Genomic DNA, 20,964 nt, shown 5'->3' on the forward strand with positions numbered 1-20,964 from the left:
TCTAGAAACATTTTCCTATGCATGTTATTTAAACACAATGTCTGACTTGCCTGCTGTTCGCAGTAAAGTCTTATCGTGTGATAGCAACCACAAAAGCTTTGTGAGATGGAACAAAATCAGTGTGAGATGGGCATATGAAATGTACGAAAATATGTGTAGACCCTTGATCTATGGTGCTATGCGTGCCATGGCCTGATCCACTGGATAACCAACATTCCATATTTAATTGATTTGGCTTATGCAAGAAAAAATATCACCTTTTTTACACTTGAAAAGACTGAGCAACATGTGGCTGTGGCTACAGGCCCCAGTTCAGCTGGGCTGACAGACATCCTCCGCCTAAGTGTATGACCCAGCCTGTGCTTTCTGCATGCAAATGTATAAAGAAATATTGTCTGCCTTCTCTTGATTATGCAGCTTTTTGTCTACGAGTCTTAAAACATCCAGAAAGACCCGCTACTGATGTACACAAGTTATTCACTGACCACAATACGCTTAGGGGCCAAAAATAAGATTATGATTAAATCGGCCTGAATCCACTTTCCGTCAAGCCACGGATTTGCAATGCAAACACCATCAGCCTCACAAGCTATCTTTCTTGAAGCCACTATGGGTTTCTGGCGCTTAATGGTGACCTCGAGGGCGAAAGTGCAGCTCCACACTGCAGGGTTGCACAACCCCATGACATCCTCCTGCTTTCATTGTCATTCCTCACGCAACAGGCACTAAAAATAGTAGCAAAGCATTCTGGTTAATAAAAAATAATCTATGACCAAAAGATAACGTATTCTCAAAGAAATTAGGGAGAATTTGTTTACAGTGCCATATAGGGGGGGCAGGGGTGGGCGGTGGTGGGGGATTTAACGGAAAAGTACTGGGGAAAAGCCACTATTTGTTCAAAAAATGCCAAATAACAGGATTTGGTCTCGTCAGACACACTAAATTCCCTAAAACTAAACTAAAACTAAATTCCCCCTTTCCTTCCCGCTGTGCGGGGCGCTTCGCAGCGCGAGTGCTCTGCAGCCCGTGTGCGCCTCAGCCCTCCGAGCTCCTGCCGAACGCATTAAAGAAATAGTAACTCGTCAATCAGCGGAAGGCCGCGTTGCCAGGAGCCCGGCGTGGCGCCGGGCCAGCCCTGTGCCGTCCCCTCAGCCGGTGACGGGCCGTCCCTCACACCTGCCTGAGCGGGGCCAGGCCGGGGCGGGCCGGGGCTGGGGCGGGCGGAGAAATCCCCTGCTCTCTTCATGCTTCCGGCTAGTGACTCAGCCTGGCTCCGCTCGACACTGCCATAAATACGGGATGTGCGGCAGAGGCCGGCACTTGGAGCTGCCAGCTCGAGCCCCGGGGAGCCAGCCCCGCCAGCCCAGCCCCGCCATGCCGCTGCTGCCCCTGGCCCTGCTGGCCGCGCTCCTGGCCGCCGGCCGCGCCGGTGAGTCCGCGCCGCGCTCCGGAGAACGCGCGCTTTGCCTTTCTGCTTTTCCTGCTCCTCGCTCTCTTGCCATTTCTCCGCTGTGTGTGGGTGCCAGGTCCCCGCTGGCCTGTGAGGGATGATCTCCCCTTCTGAGGGGGGTTATTGCTGGCAGCAGACAAGAGGCGAATTCCTGCGCTTTTAAAGCTTAGAGGTTACGGCGGATGGATGGTCGCTGTAATGCCTTCCTGATCAGCGTTAAACTCCAGGGCGTTCTGCTTCGTCCTGGCAAGGTGGGAGTGTATTGCAGAGATGCTAACCCGAGCTCTGGTTCCCCCGCAGCCAACCCTTGCTGCTCGAACCCCTGCCAGAACAGAGGCGTCTGCATGACCGCTGGGCCGGATCGCTACGAGTGCGACTGCACCAGGACGGGCTACTACGGGCAGAACTGCACCACACGTGAGTATCCCACACCCTCTCCGTGGAAATGAAACGCAGCCCAATTCCAGCATTGCAGGATATCCTCCATAAGCTAATTGATAATAACCTTCCCACTGTCGTTCGCAGCGGAATTCTTCACGTGGCTGAGGCTAGCACTGAAACCATCACCAAACACTGTCCACTACATCCTCACCCACTTCCAAGGAGTCTGGAATATCATCAACAACATTCCCTTCTTAAGGGACACTATTATGAGATATGTACTAACGTGTAAGTATAAACTGTCTCTTCCAGTCCTCTTAAATTTTATTCCAGAATATTGTACTGCATTGATCTGTCTACAAACCAAGCAGCCTAAATTGCACTGAAGTTAAAACACCAAAATTTAAGACTTCTGCATGATGCAGGCTTGTATGAAACATGCTGAAGTGCAGCTTGATTCTGCTTTCTGCAAGAGTCCAGGATTTTGCTGACATGAACTTGGCATCCCATTGCTCATGTTAATAGTGAGATCCAGCTGATCAGCCAGGATCCAGTCCTGTTATTCTGTAACTGTAATCATATTTAACATCAGTAACTGATATGTGTGGAATTTACAACTGCTGCCAAATATATGCAAAAGATCTGGCTTTGTGATTTACTTTTTGAGACTAAAATGTACAGTTAAAAATAACTAAATATTTATTTGTCTTTCAGCAAGATCACACTTGATTGACAGCCCACCAACTTACAATAGTGACTACACTTACAAAAGCTGGGAAGCTTATTCCAATCTTTCCTACTACACAAGAAGCCTTCCACCAGTAGGACTTGACTGCCCAACACCAATGGGTGTTAAAGGTGAGGAATAAACCAGACACTTAATGATTGCTTGGTCTTTTCTAAGAGGAAAAAATAAGTAGTAGTTCCTATGAGACCTGCTTGTCTGTAGCCTTTTTTCAGTGTAGTTGACGTTAGGAATAAACATGTTTTGGATATATTGCTTAAATATCTAAAAGATATTATTCTGCTTCTTGCTATTGAGTTATATGCTAAAAGCAGGGAATTTAGAAATTTCTAATAAAATCAAGAAAGTGAGCATAGAAAAGTAGGTAATTCCCCTTGTTTGTATGCCACTGTCATTATATTCCACTAAAAGTCTTAAGCCTTTTTCTTAGGAATAAACTTCAGTATTGCATAAAGGGTTGTCTTGAGTATCTCACTGTCTGTTTCTCCCACAGGTAAGAAAGAGCTCCCGGATTCGAAGCTGATCGTGGAGAAGTTTTTGCTGAGGAGAAAGTTTATTCCCGACCCGCAAGGCACGAACGTGATGTTCACGTTCTTTGCCCAGCACTTCACCCACCAGTTCTTCAAGACGGACCAGAAGCGGGGCCCTGCCTTCACCAGAGCGCTCGGCCACGGGGTACGGTCACGGCTGGGGACATAGCTCGTGCTCTTCAGGAGCTGCTGAGCGGCTGGAATGGCCGGAATGGCATCCTGCAGGTTGCCAGGGGACACCTGTGCACACACTGTGCCACAATCCCGTGGGATTACCCCTTCTGTAACTGCTCCTCAGGCCAAATTCCAGTGTTCGGCAGCGTCTCTTCTCTGCGCAGAACCACATGCTCTGCACAAGTGGTTCTGTTTAAAATACCTGCCCAATGGTCTCTTACTGTTCCCAAAAATCTGCTTTCACTTAAAGCATGTTAGATGGAGTGAGTATTCAAAACTTCTCTGGACTCTGACAGCTCCAAAGAGCCGTATCCAGCATTTAAGTATTGCTTATTTACTGCCAATAGACTTAGTTTAAAAAGAACTTCAAAAGCAGACTTGGATTTAAAATCTTTATCTACAAGATAGGCATCCTTTGGACAAAGAGTTCTTTACTGTAAGTGTCACTCTTATGTCCAAACCAAAGCTATAAATTGTGTGTGTATATATAGAAAGGTGTCTGCATAATAAAAAATTGCTGACACTTTAAACAGAGTCCTTTCATATTACTGATGTAACAACCTCCTCTTATGCAGAGATGGCTCCAGTTGCCAGGAAATAATTTGGCTTCATCCTAAATATCGGTGCATGATACTTATAAGGTAGCAGTAGTACAATTGAAAGGTAAACATCTAGGGGCTGAACTCCTGTTGGCATCCATTGAAGAGGGACTTATCCTAAAATAGCAAAAAATGCAGGTTAGCTTCATGTCCCAAATGCTTTTATTTTATAGGTTGACTTGAACCACATTTATGGAGAGACTCTGGAGAGACAACTTAAACTGAGGCTTCGAAAGGATGGAAAGCTAAAATACCAGGTATGTCTTAGCTCAGAATTCCTACCTTCTTACTGGATGGCATAGATTTCCTAAATTAGTGCTGTGTGAATGGTGTAGGTGATCTAAAGTGTGAGTCAGAGCTGAGAGAGTGGACAGAGCTTAACCAAAGCATCGTAGCTCACAGCTCCTGTTGTTTCCCCCTTGCACAGATGATCGATGGAGAAATGTACCCGCCGACGGTGCGGGACACGCAGGCAGAGATGCTGTACCCACCCCACGTGCCCGAGCACCTGCGCTTCTCCGTGGGGCAGGAGGTGTTCGGGCTGGTGCCAGGGCTGATGATGTACGCCACGATCTGGCTGCGCGAGCACAACCGCGTCTGCGACGTGCTCAAGCACCAGCACCCCGAGTGGGATGACGAGCAGCTCTTCCAGACCGCCCGGCTCATTCTGATCGGTGAGAGCCCTGCTGCTGTGTGCAGCCCCAGCCCGAGCCTGCATGGCTGGAGTGAGGGGGAAGCTATCCCCTAAACTGGGGTGTGAGTGGCTCCTTCGTGGCCTGTCGCTGGAGTTGTGTTGTGGTGTAGCTTCCCCCTAGTTCTGCTAAAGATGGAACTGAAGAAAACTCAGGGACAGTCAATTCCCTTATCTGAGGGAAGCAGAACTGAAAGCAGTGAAAAGACAGGAAGCTCAGGTTCCTTTCTCAGAGAAAGCCTGTGAGGGTGGATGACCTCAGGCTCCCTGATCTGGGGTTTTTTTTTTTTTTTTTTCCTAGGGTTGGGTCAGCTCAGGTATGCTTTAAAAGAAGGGCTGTGATTAAGTCTAAAGTTCAGAAGGTTATGTAAAATGTAATTCTGCATAGTTCTCCTGTCTAATTGTGTGCCCAGTGATATTTAATCTTATATAAATGGTGATGTGCTCTAAGCTGGAAAAAAACTTGCCTCAACTGAAACCATAAACCAAGACAATTGTATTACCTAGTTCAGAAGCTGAGATTTGCTTTCAGACATCAACTTTCTTCATTATCCCCTCCCTCTGTCCTAGAGAAATTGTATAACTGAACACAGTGTAAATACTGGTGTGTGCTGTTCTGTTGAGGGTGCAAAGAATTGTGTCTTGAGAGGGGGAAAACAGGCTGTAGAAAATACCTCACTACACACAGCCGAGAACTCTTGGGATCTGAAGTACTGTTCCACCCCTTAGTCACATAAAATATATGAATTGCTTTCTAGGAGAGATTACAGAAAAGTGTTTGTTGTCCTGGTCACTGTAGTATATTTTAGAACAGTTCAGAAATGGTGTTTTCCCTGCCACTGAGAAGAAGCAGTGCCAACATTCTCTCCTGTTCCTTTGTCCAACAGGAGAGACGATCAAGATCGTTATAGAGGACTATGTGCAGCACCTGAGTGGGTACCACTTCAAGCTGAAGTTTGACCCCGAGCTGCTGTTCAACCAGAGGTTCCAGTACCAGAACCGCATCGCAGCCGAGTTCAACACCCTGTACCACTGGCACCCACTGCTGCCCGATACCTTCCAGATCCACGACCAGGAGTACACCTTCCAGCAGTTCCTCTACAACAACTCCATCATGCTGGAGCACGGACTATCCCATATGGTCAAATCTTTCTCCAAGCAAAGTGCTGGCAGGGTAGGTCCTTCCTCAAGTTGATGGTGAACCAACAGAGGCATGAGCCTCTGGGGTTGGGACAAAGGAATGGGATAAAGCTATTTAAAACTAATCACTGGAAATGCACAACTTCCTGACTTATATCAGGAGATCTTACAGCTTTTCCTCTTTCATGTACAGGTTGCTGGTGGGAAGAATGTTCCTGCTGCAGTACAGAAAGTGGCAAAGGCCTCCATTGACCAAAGCAGGCAGATGAGGTACCAGTCCTTGAACGAGTACAGGAAACGCTTCATGCTGAAACCATTCCGATCCTTCGAAGAGCTTACAGGTAAGAGCCCTCATCCTTCCCAGCAAATGAGAGACATTGGCTTAAAATGCCCACAAAGTCCTGCATTGTCATTACTGGGCTTGAGCAGGACAGTCTTGCACAGAAAATGGAGTTTTTCCACTTACACTTTTTACTTGTTGCAGGAGAAAAAGAGATGGCAGCGGAGCTGGAGGAGCTGTACGGGGACATCGATGCCATGGAGCTGTACCCAGGCCTGCTGGTGGAGAAGCCCCGGCCCGGGGCCATCTTTGGCGAGACCATGGTGGAGATGGGGGCGCCGTTCTCCCTGAAGGGGCTGATGGGCAACGCCATCTGCTCCCCCGAGTACTGGAAGCCCAGCACCTTCGGGGGCAAGGTGGGCTTCGACATCGTCAACACGGCCTCTCTGCAGAAGCTCATCTGCAACAACGTGAAGGGCTGTCCCTTCACTGCCTTCCACATCCTGCCTCCCGAGCCCACCGAGGCCACGATTAACGTTAGTACCTCAAAAACTGCCATGGAAGATATCAACCCCACGCTCCTGCTGAAAGAGCGCTCTGCCGAGCTGTAGACATCCAGCTATCTCTCTATTTATTTATTTAACTGTGTTATTTATTCTATTTATGGCCTAGTATTTAAAAAAACAACTTGAGCATCTTCATTGTGGGGGTTGCTTTAAATTCCTTACTGAGGTAAGGCTTAAATTTACAAAAGGGATTTTCTGTGTTTCAGCTTGACAGTGGTGAATCCCTTGTTTAAAATCTTCTGTAACAGAATGATGTATTCCAAAGTGGATAAAGGTTCCATCTTCTTTTTGCTATTGTTTTAATACTTGATGAAGGGGAGTGGTGGTTATTCTGTCTGGCAGTTTTTATAGGTCACATAACACTACAAAAGCAACTTTTTTTCTCAGCAAGTTGAAAGCAGCTATTGACCTAAAAGTACAAGAAAAAATCTGACTTAATGAAAACTGCCAGAAGAGATTATGGATTTCATATGAGCACTCAAAAATTAACAAGAAATTACTTGAGACTCACTTCTTCATGTAAGGTCAGAAAATGCATTGCATTTGTTGTTGATACTACCTCTCCCTCACTGCAGAGAGGGCACTTTGTATCATAACTTAATGTCTCTTATGTACAAATCCACTTCTGGATTTAGATGAAAGTAAATTTTTTTACAGCTTTATAAAAATACGTTTTTAATGTTTTAAATATTTAAAGTAAATTTTTTTACAACTTTTTAAAAATACGTTTTTAATGTTTTAAATATTTAAAGAAAATAGTACTTTTCCTGGATTCTACTTATTTTTGAAGGAAGTGTGACCGATGTATTTGTTGTGTAAGGGGATGAGAATGAGATACTGAGCTTAGCAGTAACTGACTCTCAGGCTGCAATACAAGGCTGCTTGCATTTGGATAGGGATGTTTTTATTATGTAACTCCGGGGAGGTCTTAAACTTGGCCCAAGGCACTGGGATTCTTTTCATAGCTGTAGTTCTCTGGTCTACTTGATAATGTAATTTTAATGTCTGTTACTCTAAGGACAGGAGGACAGTACAGCTGGAGTTAGGGTGTGCTGTGGCTTTGTGCTCCCAAAAACAGGGGGGCTGTAAACTGAGCAGCTCTGTAAATACACAGAGAACTGAACACAAGAGATTCAGCAGCACTTCCAGGCACAGGAGGTAGCTCTGCCTGTGTGCACAAGCTGTACGTGCAATTTGTACTTCTATTTATTGGGGTGGGGGGAGGAGGGATAATGTTTTATTTATCATTTATAAACAGAATTATTTTAAGTAAGTGGCTTAAGCTTCTTTAATACTGGCCAGCACAAAATCTCCTAGACGTATAATCCAGCAGTAAAATACCTAGTCTCATCTGGGCACATAGATTACACAGGATCTTGTATAGGACTTCAGACTTTGCATGTAAGGGTATCTTTTTTTAATTTCTAGAGAGGAAATATAGAAGATGATCTTCCCATAAAAGCAACTGGGGAACTATAGGGAAAAAGAAAATGTCACTTCAGACTGGAATAGAGCAGCAACCGGGTATTCTGTGCCCCTGCCCAAAATTACTTGACTACTTGTGGAAAAGGACTTGAGTTTTCTATTTCATCTGAACTCTCAAGCACTTGTAGAGGCTTGTGCTTTGTACCAGCTCTGGCAGCAGTGTAGTTTGTGGCTTCTGTTTCCATGGATTTGTGTAGAGCCAGCCATGCCTCGTGCTGGGTAGGGCTGTAGTTGTGGCCATCAACAGCAGAGCCAAGCTCTCCTGCAGCCATCGATACCAGTGACTCATCTGGAGTGGTCCTTGGTATGGATGCTGTGGGAGCAAGAAGGGCATTTGTTTTCCTTTCTCTGTTTGAAGCACGAAGAAGGGAAAACCTTCTCTCCCCTTGTTTGCAAAGGAGGTCAGTACTGTATGTGCTAACGAGTGAGCACTGCTCGGGCACTTGTTCCTCGTGCAAATTGTCCATCAGATCCAGCTCTGGGCACCCTTCAGAGCACCCTTCTGCCATTAACCCAGGAGCAGGGTTTGGCAGAGAGTCAAAGGGAGGCAAGTCTGGACAGATCGAGTTATTTTGGGGTAGGCACAGAGGAATTCCTCAGACCACCCCACTTGAATTAAATTACAGGCTGCTTCAGCAAGGATTCCTGTGCACTCTGCGTTCTGTACTCTGCAGCTGCTAAATGTGGATGTTTGAGATTATTTATTTAAAATTCTGTGAATTGTTTTTCACTTTATTTTTGTAGGACAACAATGTTGTTAAAATGCAATTGTTTATATAAATAAATTGAAAACATTACCTTTATGTGCTCCTTTGTATGTGTTTTCCTTCAGCAGTATTTAGGGTGGAACAGTTCTTTAATTGATTACATGGAGAATTACAGGGCATTACCAGCAGCACTGAATTCTCTGATGTGTTGAACCCAAGATGCCTGTAGCTTAAATTGCCCAGATGGAGTAATTTTTTTCCCTTTGACCTCAAGTGAAAAGAGATTTCACTGTTCCATCCCTGGAGGAGCCAGCTCCTCTTATCTATGGTAGAGCTGCCAGCACAGCCCTGGCAGTCTCAAAGGGAAAGTACAATACTGGAGTTGCACAACACCACCTTGGTGTAACTGACTTCCCTTCCTCTCTTCCCTTTTCCCAGGCTAGAACAGCCTAGAGCTGTTTCCTTTCATGCTTGGCATTCTCCAGAAGGGGAAACTGCTTTGGAATGCAAGTGACCACTAGACCAGAGCAGGGCTGTGCTTCCTGAAAGCTGGAGCAGGAGCTTGGACAACGTGTCCAAGTTTCACCTCTGGTGAGAAACGAGGGGAAGCTGAGAAGGAGATGTCCCAGGAGATCACTGTACTGCCTGTCAGTCACCACCTGCACCAGCCTCTGACCAAATGTCACCTCAATCCCCTTCAATCGTCCCACTGCTGACTGTCCCCAGTACTCACCCATCCCAGTACTGGTGCCCTGTTCTCTCACAGCCTCTGCCTAGAGACCAGCCCCAGAGCCACAGTACTTCATCCAGAGTCACCTTCCTTCTAGCCACCCAAATTCCTCTTTGATCCAAGCTCATCCCAGTGTCCCACAGGTCAATATTCCCAACAACTCTCCAGCCCTGAGAGTGTGACAGTTCTGCCTCTGCTTTAGACCTCGTTTCCATCTCCACAGATGTGCAGTTCCTTTGCATTCCTCCTGTACCCAGGCACCTAAACACCTCCAGCAATTCTCCTCACCACTCACTCCTCATCACTTCAGTGACCATCTTCAGTCCCAAAAATGAAACATCCTGAGGACTCTTGCAAAAGCATCACTTCAGTGCTTCTCCAGGCTGTGGGTGAATGGGGCAGGTGCAGACCCCATGTGGGGCTTTGTTCCTTTAACACCCAGTCAGCTCATTGTCCCCACAGGTGAATTGCCACTTCCCTGTTTGGGGAGGAAGCTGAGCAAGGGAGGAGGGAAGACAAGGCCGGTGGTTTCAGTGGGAGATGACGGGCAGCAATCAGGAGGCTGTGGGATCATCCATGGAGAAGGTGTTTTGGGTGACTGCTGCCCTAATTAGGGGAGGGCCAGCCTGAATGGATTCGAGCACAATGGCTGAGATAGTTTGATTGAGGAGCTCCTCCTTCCCTCTGAGCAAGGGCATGTCCTGATGACACAAAAGACAAGAATGTTCCCCAGAGGAAACCTGCCCTGCCAAATTCTTGCTCCCCAGGCTGGGTTGAGAGAACTGTTGCACCCTAGGAAGTGTGATAGAGGAGGGGGTTCAGCAGGAAGTCCATCCAGGCTCACGAGAGCTCCATGCTTTGGGAAGAGGTCCTCTCCCATCTCTGCCAAGGATTTTCCCCAACATCACTCCCTCTGCCCACTGCGTAGGAATTCCTTGAGCACGCTGAGTCGGAGCCCTGCAGGCACCTGACTAGATTGGGTTCTGCACCTGAGCTGAGCTGAGCTGAGCTGAGTTGAGCTGAGCTGAGCTGAGCTTCACTGTGAGCTCCCAAGGCAGCTGCTTTTCTAGATTCCAGGAGACCTTCCTCCAACAAGTGGCTGTAAGAAAATAATCCTTTGGTTTTCAGCATTAATCCAGAGAAGTCAACAGGTGCCTTGGCTGGAGAGAGGGAATGGATCTGCCACGTGTTCCCTGCCTGTCCACAGCCAATGAAATAGGTGAACAGCTCTGGAAAGCTTATTGCAAATCTGTGCTGCTCCCTTTGGAAGACCAGGAAGGAAAACACCAAAATGTTGTAGGAATGTACATATAGGACAGAAAAGAGCAGGCTGTAGTTCTGTGCTCTAAATGTGGAAAAGGAGGTGAACTGAGACATCCTACCCCCTTTGCTAAAATGCATGAAAAGGGCCACACAAGGCAGAAATGCAGCGATATCCCAAAGGAATATCATAGGGAATAAACCCTCCTTGGGAAGAGCTGAGTGCTCCTCTTCCTTTAATCTGGGATTTCAGTTTGCAAATAACACTGAGGAGCAGCAGGATTGGACTCAATTTGTAATTCTTTCCTCTGATCTTCTTGGGGCTTTTTTCCTATTAGCATAAAATCTGGGACTTCTGTGCTTACTTACAGAGTAAGTCCAGATATTTTCATTAATAGTGGCAAGACACAGATCACAACCAAAATCAAACCCAACCCAGTTTTCCATTCAGTGATTTTCTTGTCTGAAAATCCTGAGTCCGCACTGAAAATCTCAGCGTTCACATCCAGCCAAAGCTCCAGAAAGCAAAGCCAGAGGCAGCCTGGGCAAGCTGGGAGCTGAGCAGCTTTGGGAGAGGGAACCTGTTAAAGCTGGTGAGACCTCACCAGTTTGCCATTGGAGAGGGCAGGGTACAGAGCACTCTGAATCTGATCCATGCTGGTTATTTTCATCCAGCGGGCATTCCTCATCAAAGAGAAAGCAAGGCAGGGAAACCCTAAACCTGGGCGAAGAAGACAAATAATGTTCAAAGACTCTGCTTTCAAACCAACCCACTGCATACCCATTGAGGATCTCTGCATCAATGCCTCATCCCTGGAAGTGTCCAAGGCCAGGCTGAATGAGGTTTGGAGCAACCTGGACACCTGGAAGTGGCAGGGGGTAGAGAGGATCTTTAAGGTCCCTTCCAACCCCAGCCAGTCTGGGTTTCTATGATTCTGTCTAGCCTATAGCAGGGCACATCTACAAAAACTTGAAAATACTTTGCATCTTCTAATCAACTGCAACCCTAATATATATATATGATTTTTTTAATGTTAAATTACTTAACACTTACCAGAAGGACACTGGCAAAACACGAAGTGTCACACAACCAGGAGCATCCTGCTTGCAAGCGCCTCAGATCTTAACGTAATAGAATCAGAATCAACAAGGTTGGGAAAGACCTCCAAGATCAAAGTAGCAGCTCATCCTTCTGTCTCAGGACAAGCCCCACAATCCTTCCAAGGCACTGTGGGAGCTGCATTCCTGCTCTGTATTTTATTTTCTGGCAGTAACCAGGTGTAGCCCAGGCTCACTCCGTGGTGGATGTAGGTGTGTGCGAGCATCCCTGTCCAAACCTGCCCTGCTGACAGGGAACTTTAACACCCATTCGTTTGCCCCAAAAGCACCGCGTTTGAGGTTGACTTTCCTCTGAGAGTACCTGAAACCTCTGAAACACACCCCCCCCCCCAAAATTGCTAAGAGTGAGAGCAATGCCCAGGACACTGAGCAACTGTGGAGGTGAGAAGGCCTTTTCCCCAAATGGTCTCATTTTCCTTTCCCCTTTAGAAGATCTACCCAAAGAAATTATTCCATAGGCATTCATCAAGGGAACACCGTGCAAACCACACAGGCTTCAGCTAACAGGGATATCCCCAAATTTATGCTGGAAGGTCCTTAGAGGTGGGAGGTGAAACCAAGACCACAAGGAGCACCAGGACTTTGGGGTAAAAACCCAGAAAAAGGATATTTTAATATGATTTTAAGCACTGAAACTCTCCAGTGAGCCATGACAGAGTAACAAAACACAGCTGTTCTCCAGCAGCTCCAAAACCCTGCCCTGAGAGCTGAGACAGCTCAGTGTCCTCGCAGTTGTGGCTTTCCAGCTTGTTGCCTAGACAAGATTAATTAATCCCGCCTAACAAATAATGGCAGAGTTTCTAAGTAGCAGTGGTGGGTACTCATTAAAGCAAATCCTGGCTGAGCTGGCACAGAGGTGAAATAGCAGCTCTTGCACAAGGCAGGGATGTTCCATGTGGTGATGCCATCACATCCAGAGCTATTACGTCCAAAGAGGCAGGGAGGGAGAGACCATTCCAACTAAATCAGGGCTGGGATTTTTATAGCATGGAGAATTTCAGTGAAGGCAGGAAAAAAAAAAAAAAAAAAACAAAAAAACCCAACATTTTAAAATTAGAAGTGGAGTGAGTTTTCTGAGTGTCCAATGAATTGGTAGAATTTCAGGCAAACTCAGGATGTGTTTCTGGCAGTGGGACAGTGAACCATCTTTTCACTGCTTGCTAGGTCAAGTGTTGCAGTATTTGTCATCATAACTGACCCAGGCTGGATGGCGAAAAAAGATTTCCCAACCTAGTCATGAAGAGGAAGACCTATTTATAAATCAAGAAAATGATTTAGCATCATTCCAAAGGGTAGATGGCATAATTGTATAGTAAGAAACCTTGTATGTTCTACATAGCCTTCACTCTGTATCAGGAACCGTTTTCATTCTATTATAAATTATATCTCCAGCTCAGTAGGTGGATAAAACACTGATCTGAAGTTTCTGTTTGTTTTTCCTCAGTCTGAAGAAAGAAAAAAGATCCTTATCTCATTTTGAGGAAAATTTGAGGGGCATATGAACACCATCCATGAAGTTAATGTCTCCCATAACTGCAGAACAAATATCAGAACACTCAAGGAGAGATGAGACTTTGAAAAGTGACTCTGCTTCAGCAGAGCCCAGGCGTTTGTTTTCTGCTACTCCTGGGCGCTCCTGAAAGCATCTCTGGAAATTTTCTGTCTGACAGCGCCCCCAGAGTGCAGGCATGTTTTCTGGATCACCTAGGAAGGAGATGCCAAATGTGTAAGGCTTTTCAGTTAAAATATCCCTTTAAATAGAAGAAAAATTAGGGCAGGCAATGGTTCATAGCAAGCCATGTTTTTAAAAGCAGCAGCAAAAATAAAACCATTTCTCATGTGAATTGAGAATAAAAATCCCCAGGGTTCCTTTTTTTTTTTTTAGGAAGTTGATTTCCTCTTTGAACTCACTTCCTCATTCACCCTTTGTTGCAAATATTTCTTGTAAAACCCTTTAAATCTTCTCTGCAAATTAGTGAACATTTACCACCATTTTCCTTAATATTTGTTTATTCAACAGCCAGGTCTCCAGTGCCTTCAGCTGTTAAAGGTGTCATTGGTGAAACTGCATGTGATTTGCATGACATTGGGCTGTTGTAAACATAATTTGCACTTCCCACCCTCCTTCTTCAGCGAATGCAATGGCAAGAGAGATGCAAAGTTTTTTCCCTATGGTATCTGTTAGAGACTGAAAATGTACCGGTGTGATTCAATACAAACCAGCACCTTGGGATGCTCCATGCTCTGAACCAATCTGAAAAACTCTCCTGCAGCTGTGTATCAGATTTAGAACTGACTTCTGAAAAATTCAAGAGCTCATCTGCATCTTCTGACATTGCAAAAATGGACAGGGAAGCACCCTAGAAAAGGTTCCCATGAGATTTCTGTCACTTTTCATTTCAGACAGGTACTACAAGAACAAACTCCAAAATAGAAATTTAATGATTTTTAAAATTTTTTGTCCTCTTCACTTAAGAGACCAGGAACCAGAAGACAGACTGAGGAATGATTTCATAATAGTTTGTCCGAGAAAAAAATACATTGAGAGAAGGATGTGCTGCTCCCCATCACATTAAATCTGTTTGCTCATCCTCAGTAACTACAAAATTTACTGGGGGAACTGGAAGTCAAGTAAATCATCTTGAGTGACTAATAAAATTTTTATTTATTTGCCTCTAGCTCCATTTTCACACGAAGATCCATCCTTTAAAAAGGAAGCTACATTACTCATGAACAGCACCTGAATGGGTAGGCAACATGGGAGGTTATGATTAAGGTTCTTTATTACTAAAGGGCCATAAATGCACACATTTTGACAGAGCAATCCATCTTTGCCTGACTTGCACAAAGCCAGCCCCACCTTCCAGTTCACAGCCAGACTCAATTCTCCTCAAATCAAGTTCTTCCTACTCCACTGGTGATTTTTAATCAAAAATAATGACTGCACAATTTGAGTCCCCTAACAAGCCCCCTCCTCATTTCTCCTCCCTGCTTCTCATAACCCTGACAGGGCACAGACTCCAAGGTGATAAGAAGTAAAGTGCATTTACTTGTAAAACAAGTTCGTACAAGCCAAATTTTTCTGCAAATTTTGCTTTGTAATTTTATTGAGCTAATTTTCACCAATCTAAAATCTATCTAAAAGCTTGGAAATGTGAAAATTTGGACTTGGAGCCTCTCTTTTTTTTTTTTTTTTTTTTTTTTCCAGACAATAGTTTTCCAGTTCTATCCTCAGATCTATTTTTAAAGGAGGAATATAGGGACCATTCCCAGGTGAAAGGAAGAGCTGCTTTGCATTTATTGCTTTTTAGGTAAGAGCTGGAGCGTGTCTCCAAATCCAGTACTAAAAGTTATAATAAACATCTTCCAAGTTTTGATCATCATAATGTAAAATACTCCTCTGCAGACTATGATAAAACCCCTTTTAGGCTTCTTGATAGTATTTAAACAAAAACATATGTTTAGTACTTAAGAATATATTAAAGAAACATATTAAAGAAAGAACATTTTGATTTAGAATAGAATATAACATAGAAATCTTGCAATGAATAAAAGTTAAGTTTGAAGGAAATACAGACCTACTGAGATAAGGAACTGCATGTCAGGCAATAAACAGCTTAAGCCCTACTTCACAATGATATCAGAAATCAGAAGAGATGTAATGAAACCGATTTTAAAATAAATAAATACATGAATTATAATAGGGAAACACAATAGGAAAAATTCATGGGAGGGCAGTGCTGAGGTTCCCCTGGCTGAGTGCAGCATTGAGAATAGCAATGTGGGATTTTACTCTCAAATTAATTTTTTCTTTCTTGTAAAAAAAAAATATGTATGATCTCCTCACAATGTCCATGCATGTCTAGCCAAAATCTTCACCTTCCCATCCCTAAACACAAAGGCGTGGGATTGTGGAATGATTTGGATCTTCTTCTTCCACCCCGTGCGCTGTTTGCAGACACAAGGATGGAACTGCTCTGTTCAGATGTCACGGGCCACGGCCAGTGCTGAGGAGAGAAATATTCCTCACACAGGGCACCAGATACGAGTTTGCGGGCCCCAAGTTGGGCAACTCCCTGGGCCCCTGGCAGGGGAGACCCTCCTGGAGCAGTTCTGTGTCAGGAACGAGAGACGCATTGGACTTTTTCGGTCTTCAGCTTCTGTTTATTGTTATCTTATCAAAACTTCAGCACACTGTCTGCACCAGATTCTGTGTGCAGGAAAAACAGCACAAAAATGGCTAACAATCTCTTGTTACAAGGCCTTTTAAGTCTAACCAAAAAATAAGCTACCCAATTAAGAAGTGACACCTAAATTATTTTCCTTTCTAACCCAATAACTGACCCTTAAGACCCGCAATGCAGATTTTTCTACCCAATTACAAGATACCACCTAAACCCAAGAAGAAGAAGGAAGAAGGAGGAAGTAAAATGAACTTGAAACAACACCCTATACATCTTGTTCCATCTTGTTCCCATCTACAACATACTAAAAATCCTAAAACCTAAATTTCTCACCCATGTGACATACTAAACTACTCTCTACAATCTATTTCACAGTTTTGTGGTTTCTAATTTATCTTGAGGTCTAGGAAACTTTCTCCATGAATGAGGGTCAAAGTCAGTGCTCCCCTGGGGGTCAGGACAGAGCAGACAGAGAAATATTCCCAGTGCCCTGGGTTTCCACAGTGAGGAAACTCCTTCGGACTCAAGCTGGGCCCTGGACTTTTCCTGATCTCCAACAAAAGCATCTTTAAGGTGAAGTTTATTTTGCTCTGTAACATTACGCATCTCGAGTGGCCTCAGGATGAGTAAGGAGCGGACGTGTGGAGCCGCATTCACCCAGAGCTGGAATCTCCTTTTGCCCCCACCCCGCCAGAGCAAACAGGAGCTCATTTCCATCTCCTTTGTGTCCTGGGAAGCAAGGAAACCACTCAGCTTGAGCCCATGGAAATTTTCAGACAAATCAGTCTTTTGTTGGAATGTAATACTTTGGAGAAAAGCCAAGTTCAACTAAAGTATCCTTGGGAAGTGTTTCTCAGGTCTAGCAAGGAATGTTTTGGTCAAAACACAGCTGAGGCCTTCCTCCTCCCCTCCATCTGCCAGAGAGAGCAGAGGTTTAACCTCTTTTGGGCCAGCGCTTGGGATGAGTGTTTGTGACACCTCAATCCTCCAGGTAAGTACATTAACTCCCAATAAAATCACTGTTGCAGGGTCACTTTCCCCATCAATTCCTTTATTTCATTTAAAAATCCCACAACTTTAAGTTTCCATTTCTCTTCTGTCATCAAATGGGAACATTTTTGTAGGATGACAGATCTTCTCCTGCCTACCACTAGTTCTGGAGCAGTGTTCTTTGGCCCAGGTGGCAGAGAGAGCATCACCTGGACAGTGTGTTCCCAGGGCCACGATGCTCTAAAAGGAAACAAAGGCCAAAATATGATTGCATCACTTGGATCATATTTCTTCAATTATCATAGAAAAAAAAGATGTTTTAACATGGTATGTATAAGCTGTTTGGGATTTGAAAGCCTAAGGAAAATTAAGATATTTAATGCTGCCCTCAAATGAACTGAGACAAGGAGAAATGTTTTAAAATTCCCCCTATATGCAAAGTGGAACCATTGTCAAGCACAAAAATTCATGCTAGAGCACAGCAAAACTGCCTTTGGGAAACAACCCAAATTAATTTAAATTGGGTAGGGAAAACCCTACCTATCTGTTTGTTCTGACTCTGATGTCAGCCTGTGAAGGCGTGTGAAGATAGAGACACCAACCCCTTCATACTTTGGAGCCCTACGTGGCGCATCTGACGCACTCCAGGAGGGCAGGACGTGAGGGGTGCAGGATCTGCTATGGCACCACGGCTCCCTCCTCCCCTCCTTCCCAGAGCATGGTGCAGAACAGAGCCCTGGAATGCTGGGGGGATGCAGCCAATCATGGGCCCAACCCTGAAGTCACTAAGCAGAGCCTGGTCACAAGTGGTCCCTGCACAGGGAATGGGGAAATCTGTGGTCTGATGGGAAAGGGAGACTCGGGCTGCCTGTGGGGTCAGAAAAGATCTCGGAGTTATGAGACACTTGGGAATATTAACAAAACCCAGCCCTTTGTGTGATGCCATGGTCCCTGGGGTTCCCACCACAGGCTGTGGGTGCTGGGAACAGCACAGTGGGAGGGTAACCCCAGTGTGTCCCAAGTGTGAGGATTCCCCTGGCACCTTCTGTGCACCTCTCAGAGGACACCGCTACAGGACACCAACTTGAGCACATCACTCAGAGCTTCATGAACACCAGGGAAGTGGCGGAGAAGCACAGATAAGAGCCCTGCAGCTGCTGAAACTCAGTGGGGCTGATCTCAGGTGTCCTGGCAGCAAGACTGGCAGTCCAACTGCTGTGGAGCTTTAAATTGAATTATTTGAGGTTTGACTACTGCTCCAAGAGCCTGGACAAAGGAGGCACCTCCTGGATGAGGGCAGAAGTGCTCCCTGCTCCCTCCTGCCATTTCCAGTGTTTCCTCACTCCCCTCTCCTCTAGCAGGGCTCTCTGCAGGCACAAAGACCTGGAGAAGTTTCCTGGAAAGGCCGTGCAGAGCAGACACACATTTGAATGGCCAGCATTCACTGCTTGGCTCAGTGCCTTTGGAAGAGCTCCACAAGCTCACTTGGTTTAGCTCAAGACCCATCACCACAGTGTGGGGATGAACCCCAGAACCTCTAGGGTGGGGATGTTCTAGAAGAAGGATATGTGAAAGGGCATTGCAATGAGAACTGCTCCACAACTGCAGGAGAAATATCTCAGCAGCCTTTCCTTAAGGGTCTCAAACATCAAGCCTGTGTCATCAGTTCTTCCAACCCTTCCATGCATGCAGTGCTCCATTAATTATCATTGTTCATAGTCTCATGGTGCCCAGAGGCCTCCATGGGCAGCAGCTCTTGTGGTCCAGAAACAAAAAGTAGCAACACAGACCTTCATGTGAAAGGCTTCCTTTTCAGAAAGACACAACTCAGCAGAGAAAGAAAGTGAATCCAAAGTGTGGTGGCTTTCCTTGTGTAGGAAAAAAAATATCACAAGGAGACAGAGTCAAATATGGAGCAAAGGAAGAAGAGGAACAGGAGTGATGAAGAGAAAGTGAAAGTGAAATAGGAAGAAGAGAAAAAAGGAGATGCTGAGAGCAAAGGAATGAGGGCAATGGAGGAAGGAGAAGGCTCTGGAAAGCAATAAACAGCAGAGACATTTGAGAGTGGGCAAACAATCACTGAGCAGGAACAGTCAGCAGTGGACATCACATCATATCCACACTCCCAGCTGGGCAAGGTCACCAGGGAAGGGGGCAGAAAGGGCTGACAGATATGACGTGGACATTCAACTGTCCCCAGGAGCTCCAGCTGTCTCCAAGGACAGCCCCCTTGGGCTGGCTCACCTGGCACATCTGCAGGGCCACCATGGAATTTCCTGCCCTCGCTCCACCGCCTCTGCTTTACAGCTCTTCCTTGCTCTTTTCTTTTCCTTTCCTTTTTACAGACCAGCCCTTGTTTCTGGTGACTCTCCCAAAGAGATTTGTCTGTCAGATTTCTCCTTTTGACAAATCCCAGGAATTTCTTCCCCCTGAGGAAGGAGGCAAACCCACGGCCCCCCTCCTGTCTGATCCTTCTCCAGTTGCTTTGCAAAGACAACTGAGCTGTGACTCAGAAGACAAAAAAAGAACTTTTTCTCCCCAGTGTAGTCAGTGGACAGAGCTGTGCACCTACAGAGGATGATTCAGACCAACTTGGATGTGTAAAACCTTTCAATTTTTGGAAAATTTTCTGAAATCGTCTGAAATCATAAAGGTCTCTACGGCTGCCTAAATAATCTGTGACTTACACTAAAGCAGAGGAGGGAGAAATATGGACTGGGGCACTTGGTACGGACAGAATATAATGAAAATTTCATGGCTCCTCCTTACATTACATCAAATTACATCAAAGCTGGTCTTCTATGAGCCTTTTGGATCCCTTCCAACTCAGGATATTCTGAATTCTGTGATTCTACATAATGTGGAATTGTAACTTTCCTGGCTTTTAGAGAGATTTGAATGTATAGAATAACCAAAAAAAGATAAAAATTATGAAGGCAGAAACTGTTTATGTGCTCTCATGCTGTCACTCATGCAGGGAGAAAGTACCCAGAGTGAAATACTTTATGGGGTGAATAAAGAAGAAGAGCATAATCACCTCGTTGCAAGCCAGAAGTACTGAGAGAATCCCAATAAAGTGAAATTGCTCCAGTTTGCAGCCAAAATGCTACGAGATCAAGGTTAGGAAGACCTTGTGAAAGGCTTAGAGAGCCAGGAGTTGTATCGCAGTGCTTGGAAAGCTTCTCGCAGCCCCATCCCTCTTTGTCCAGCTCCGAAGGAATGGCGTAACACCACTCTTGTTCCAGCACTTTGGAACAGCACCAATGATTTCTTTTGTTGACTTTTTTTGTTTTTTAATTCCTGGAGTCTGACATGGCCTGGCGCTGGCTGGTGAAGAAGTGTGAGTTCCTGGGAAAGGCAGGGATGCAGACGGATGGGTTTTCCATGTGCTGTTCTGCTCGCGGTGACGTGGTGCTAGCGCAGCACACCCAGACCTGGCTCGCGCTCCACACAAGGATTTTCCTTCCGCCCAAGAAAATGAAAGCCTGTAGTGACCCCAGCTGATCGTAGCTGCGTGGCAAAATGTGATTTATCTGCTTTACTTTTACCCATTACCACCTCACCTGAAGTACTCTAAATGAGGAGTGCAGTAACACTATGTATCATAGAGAATATGGACATGTTATAAACTCTGTTTAAATCCAAACAAAGGACTGCTAACAATACTACCTGAAAGGTTTCTGAGAACAGTGGATTATGTGTATAATGTAATTACACATGTAAATGTCATCCATTGCTCCTGACCTGTTTTGAGTCAATGCATTGCGTACATCAATAGCCGGAATTAAGAGAAGCTTCACCTTCACGACTGATTTCTCTGCCTGCTGTGAATCATCAACCCCAAATCTTTCTTTGACCAGAAGCAGACAGCAGGGCTGTCCAGCAGACAGCTTAGGTGTGCGTAAGCAAGTTTAGCACAATGAGGCAAGTCTG

The 20,964-nt window shown here is 45.3% G+C and overlaps 1 protein-coding gene across 2 annotated transcripts; it reads left to right on the top strand.

The window, feature by feature from the left end:
- The first annotated feature begins 1,129 nt into the window (after window positions 1-1,129).
- On the top strand, window positions 1,130-8,800 carry PTGS2 (prostaglandin-endoperoxide synthase 2). Of its 2 annotated transcripts, XM_053985545.1 has the most exons (11): window positions 1,130-1,429; window positions 1,751-1,867; window positions 1,976-2,119; window positions 2,546-2,689; window positions 3,070-3,251; window positions 4,053-4,136; window positions 4,307-4,553; window positions 5,458-5,744; window positions 5,904-6,051; window positions 6,195-6,526; window positions 7,985-8,800. In XM_053985545.1, the coding sequence occupies exons 1-11, from the start codon at window positions 1,300-1,302 to the stop codon at window positions 8,033-8,035; spliced, it is 1,866 nt and encodes a 621-aa protein (XP_053841520.1). In that variant the 5' UTR covers window positions 1,130-1,299; the 3' UTR covers window positions 8,036-8,800. The 2 variants fall into 2 exon arrangements, with proteins under 2 accessions (XP_053841520.1, XP_053841519.1); XM_053985544.1 differs by lacking the exon at window positions 7,985-8,800 and having other exon boundaries at window positions 6,195-7,203.
- Window positions 8,801-20,964: the final 12,164 nt, after the last annotated feature.

This window comes from Vidua macroura, chromosome 9, assembly GCF_024509145.1.
Source record: "Vidua macroura isolate BioBank_ID:100142 chromosome 9, ASM2450914v1, whole genome shotgun sequence".
NCBI classification, from domain to species: Eukaryota; Metazoa; Chordata; class Aves; order Passeriformes; family Viduidae; genus Vidua; species Vidua macroura.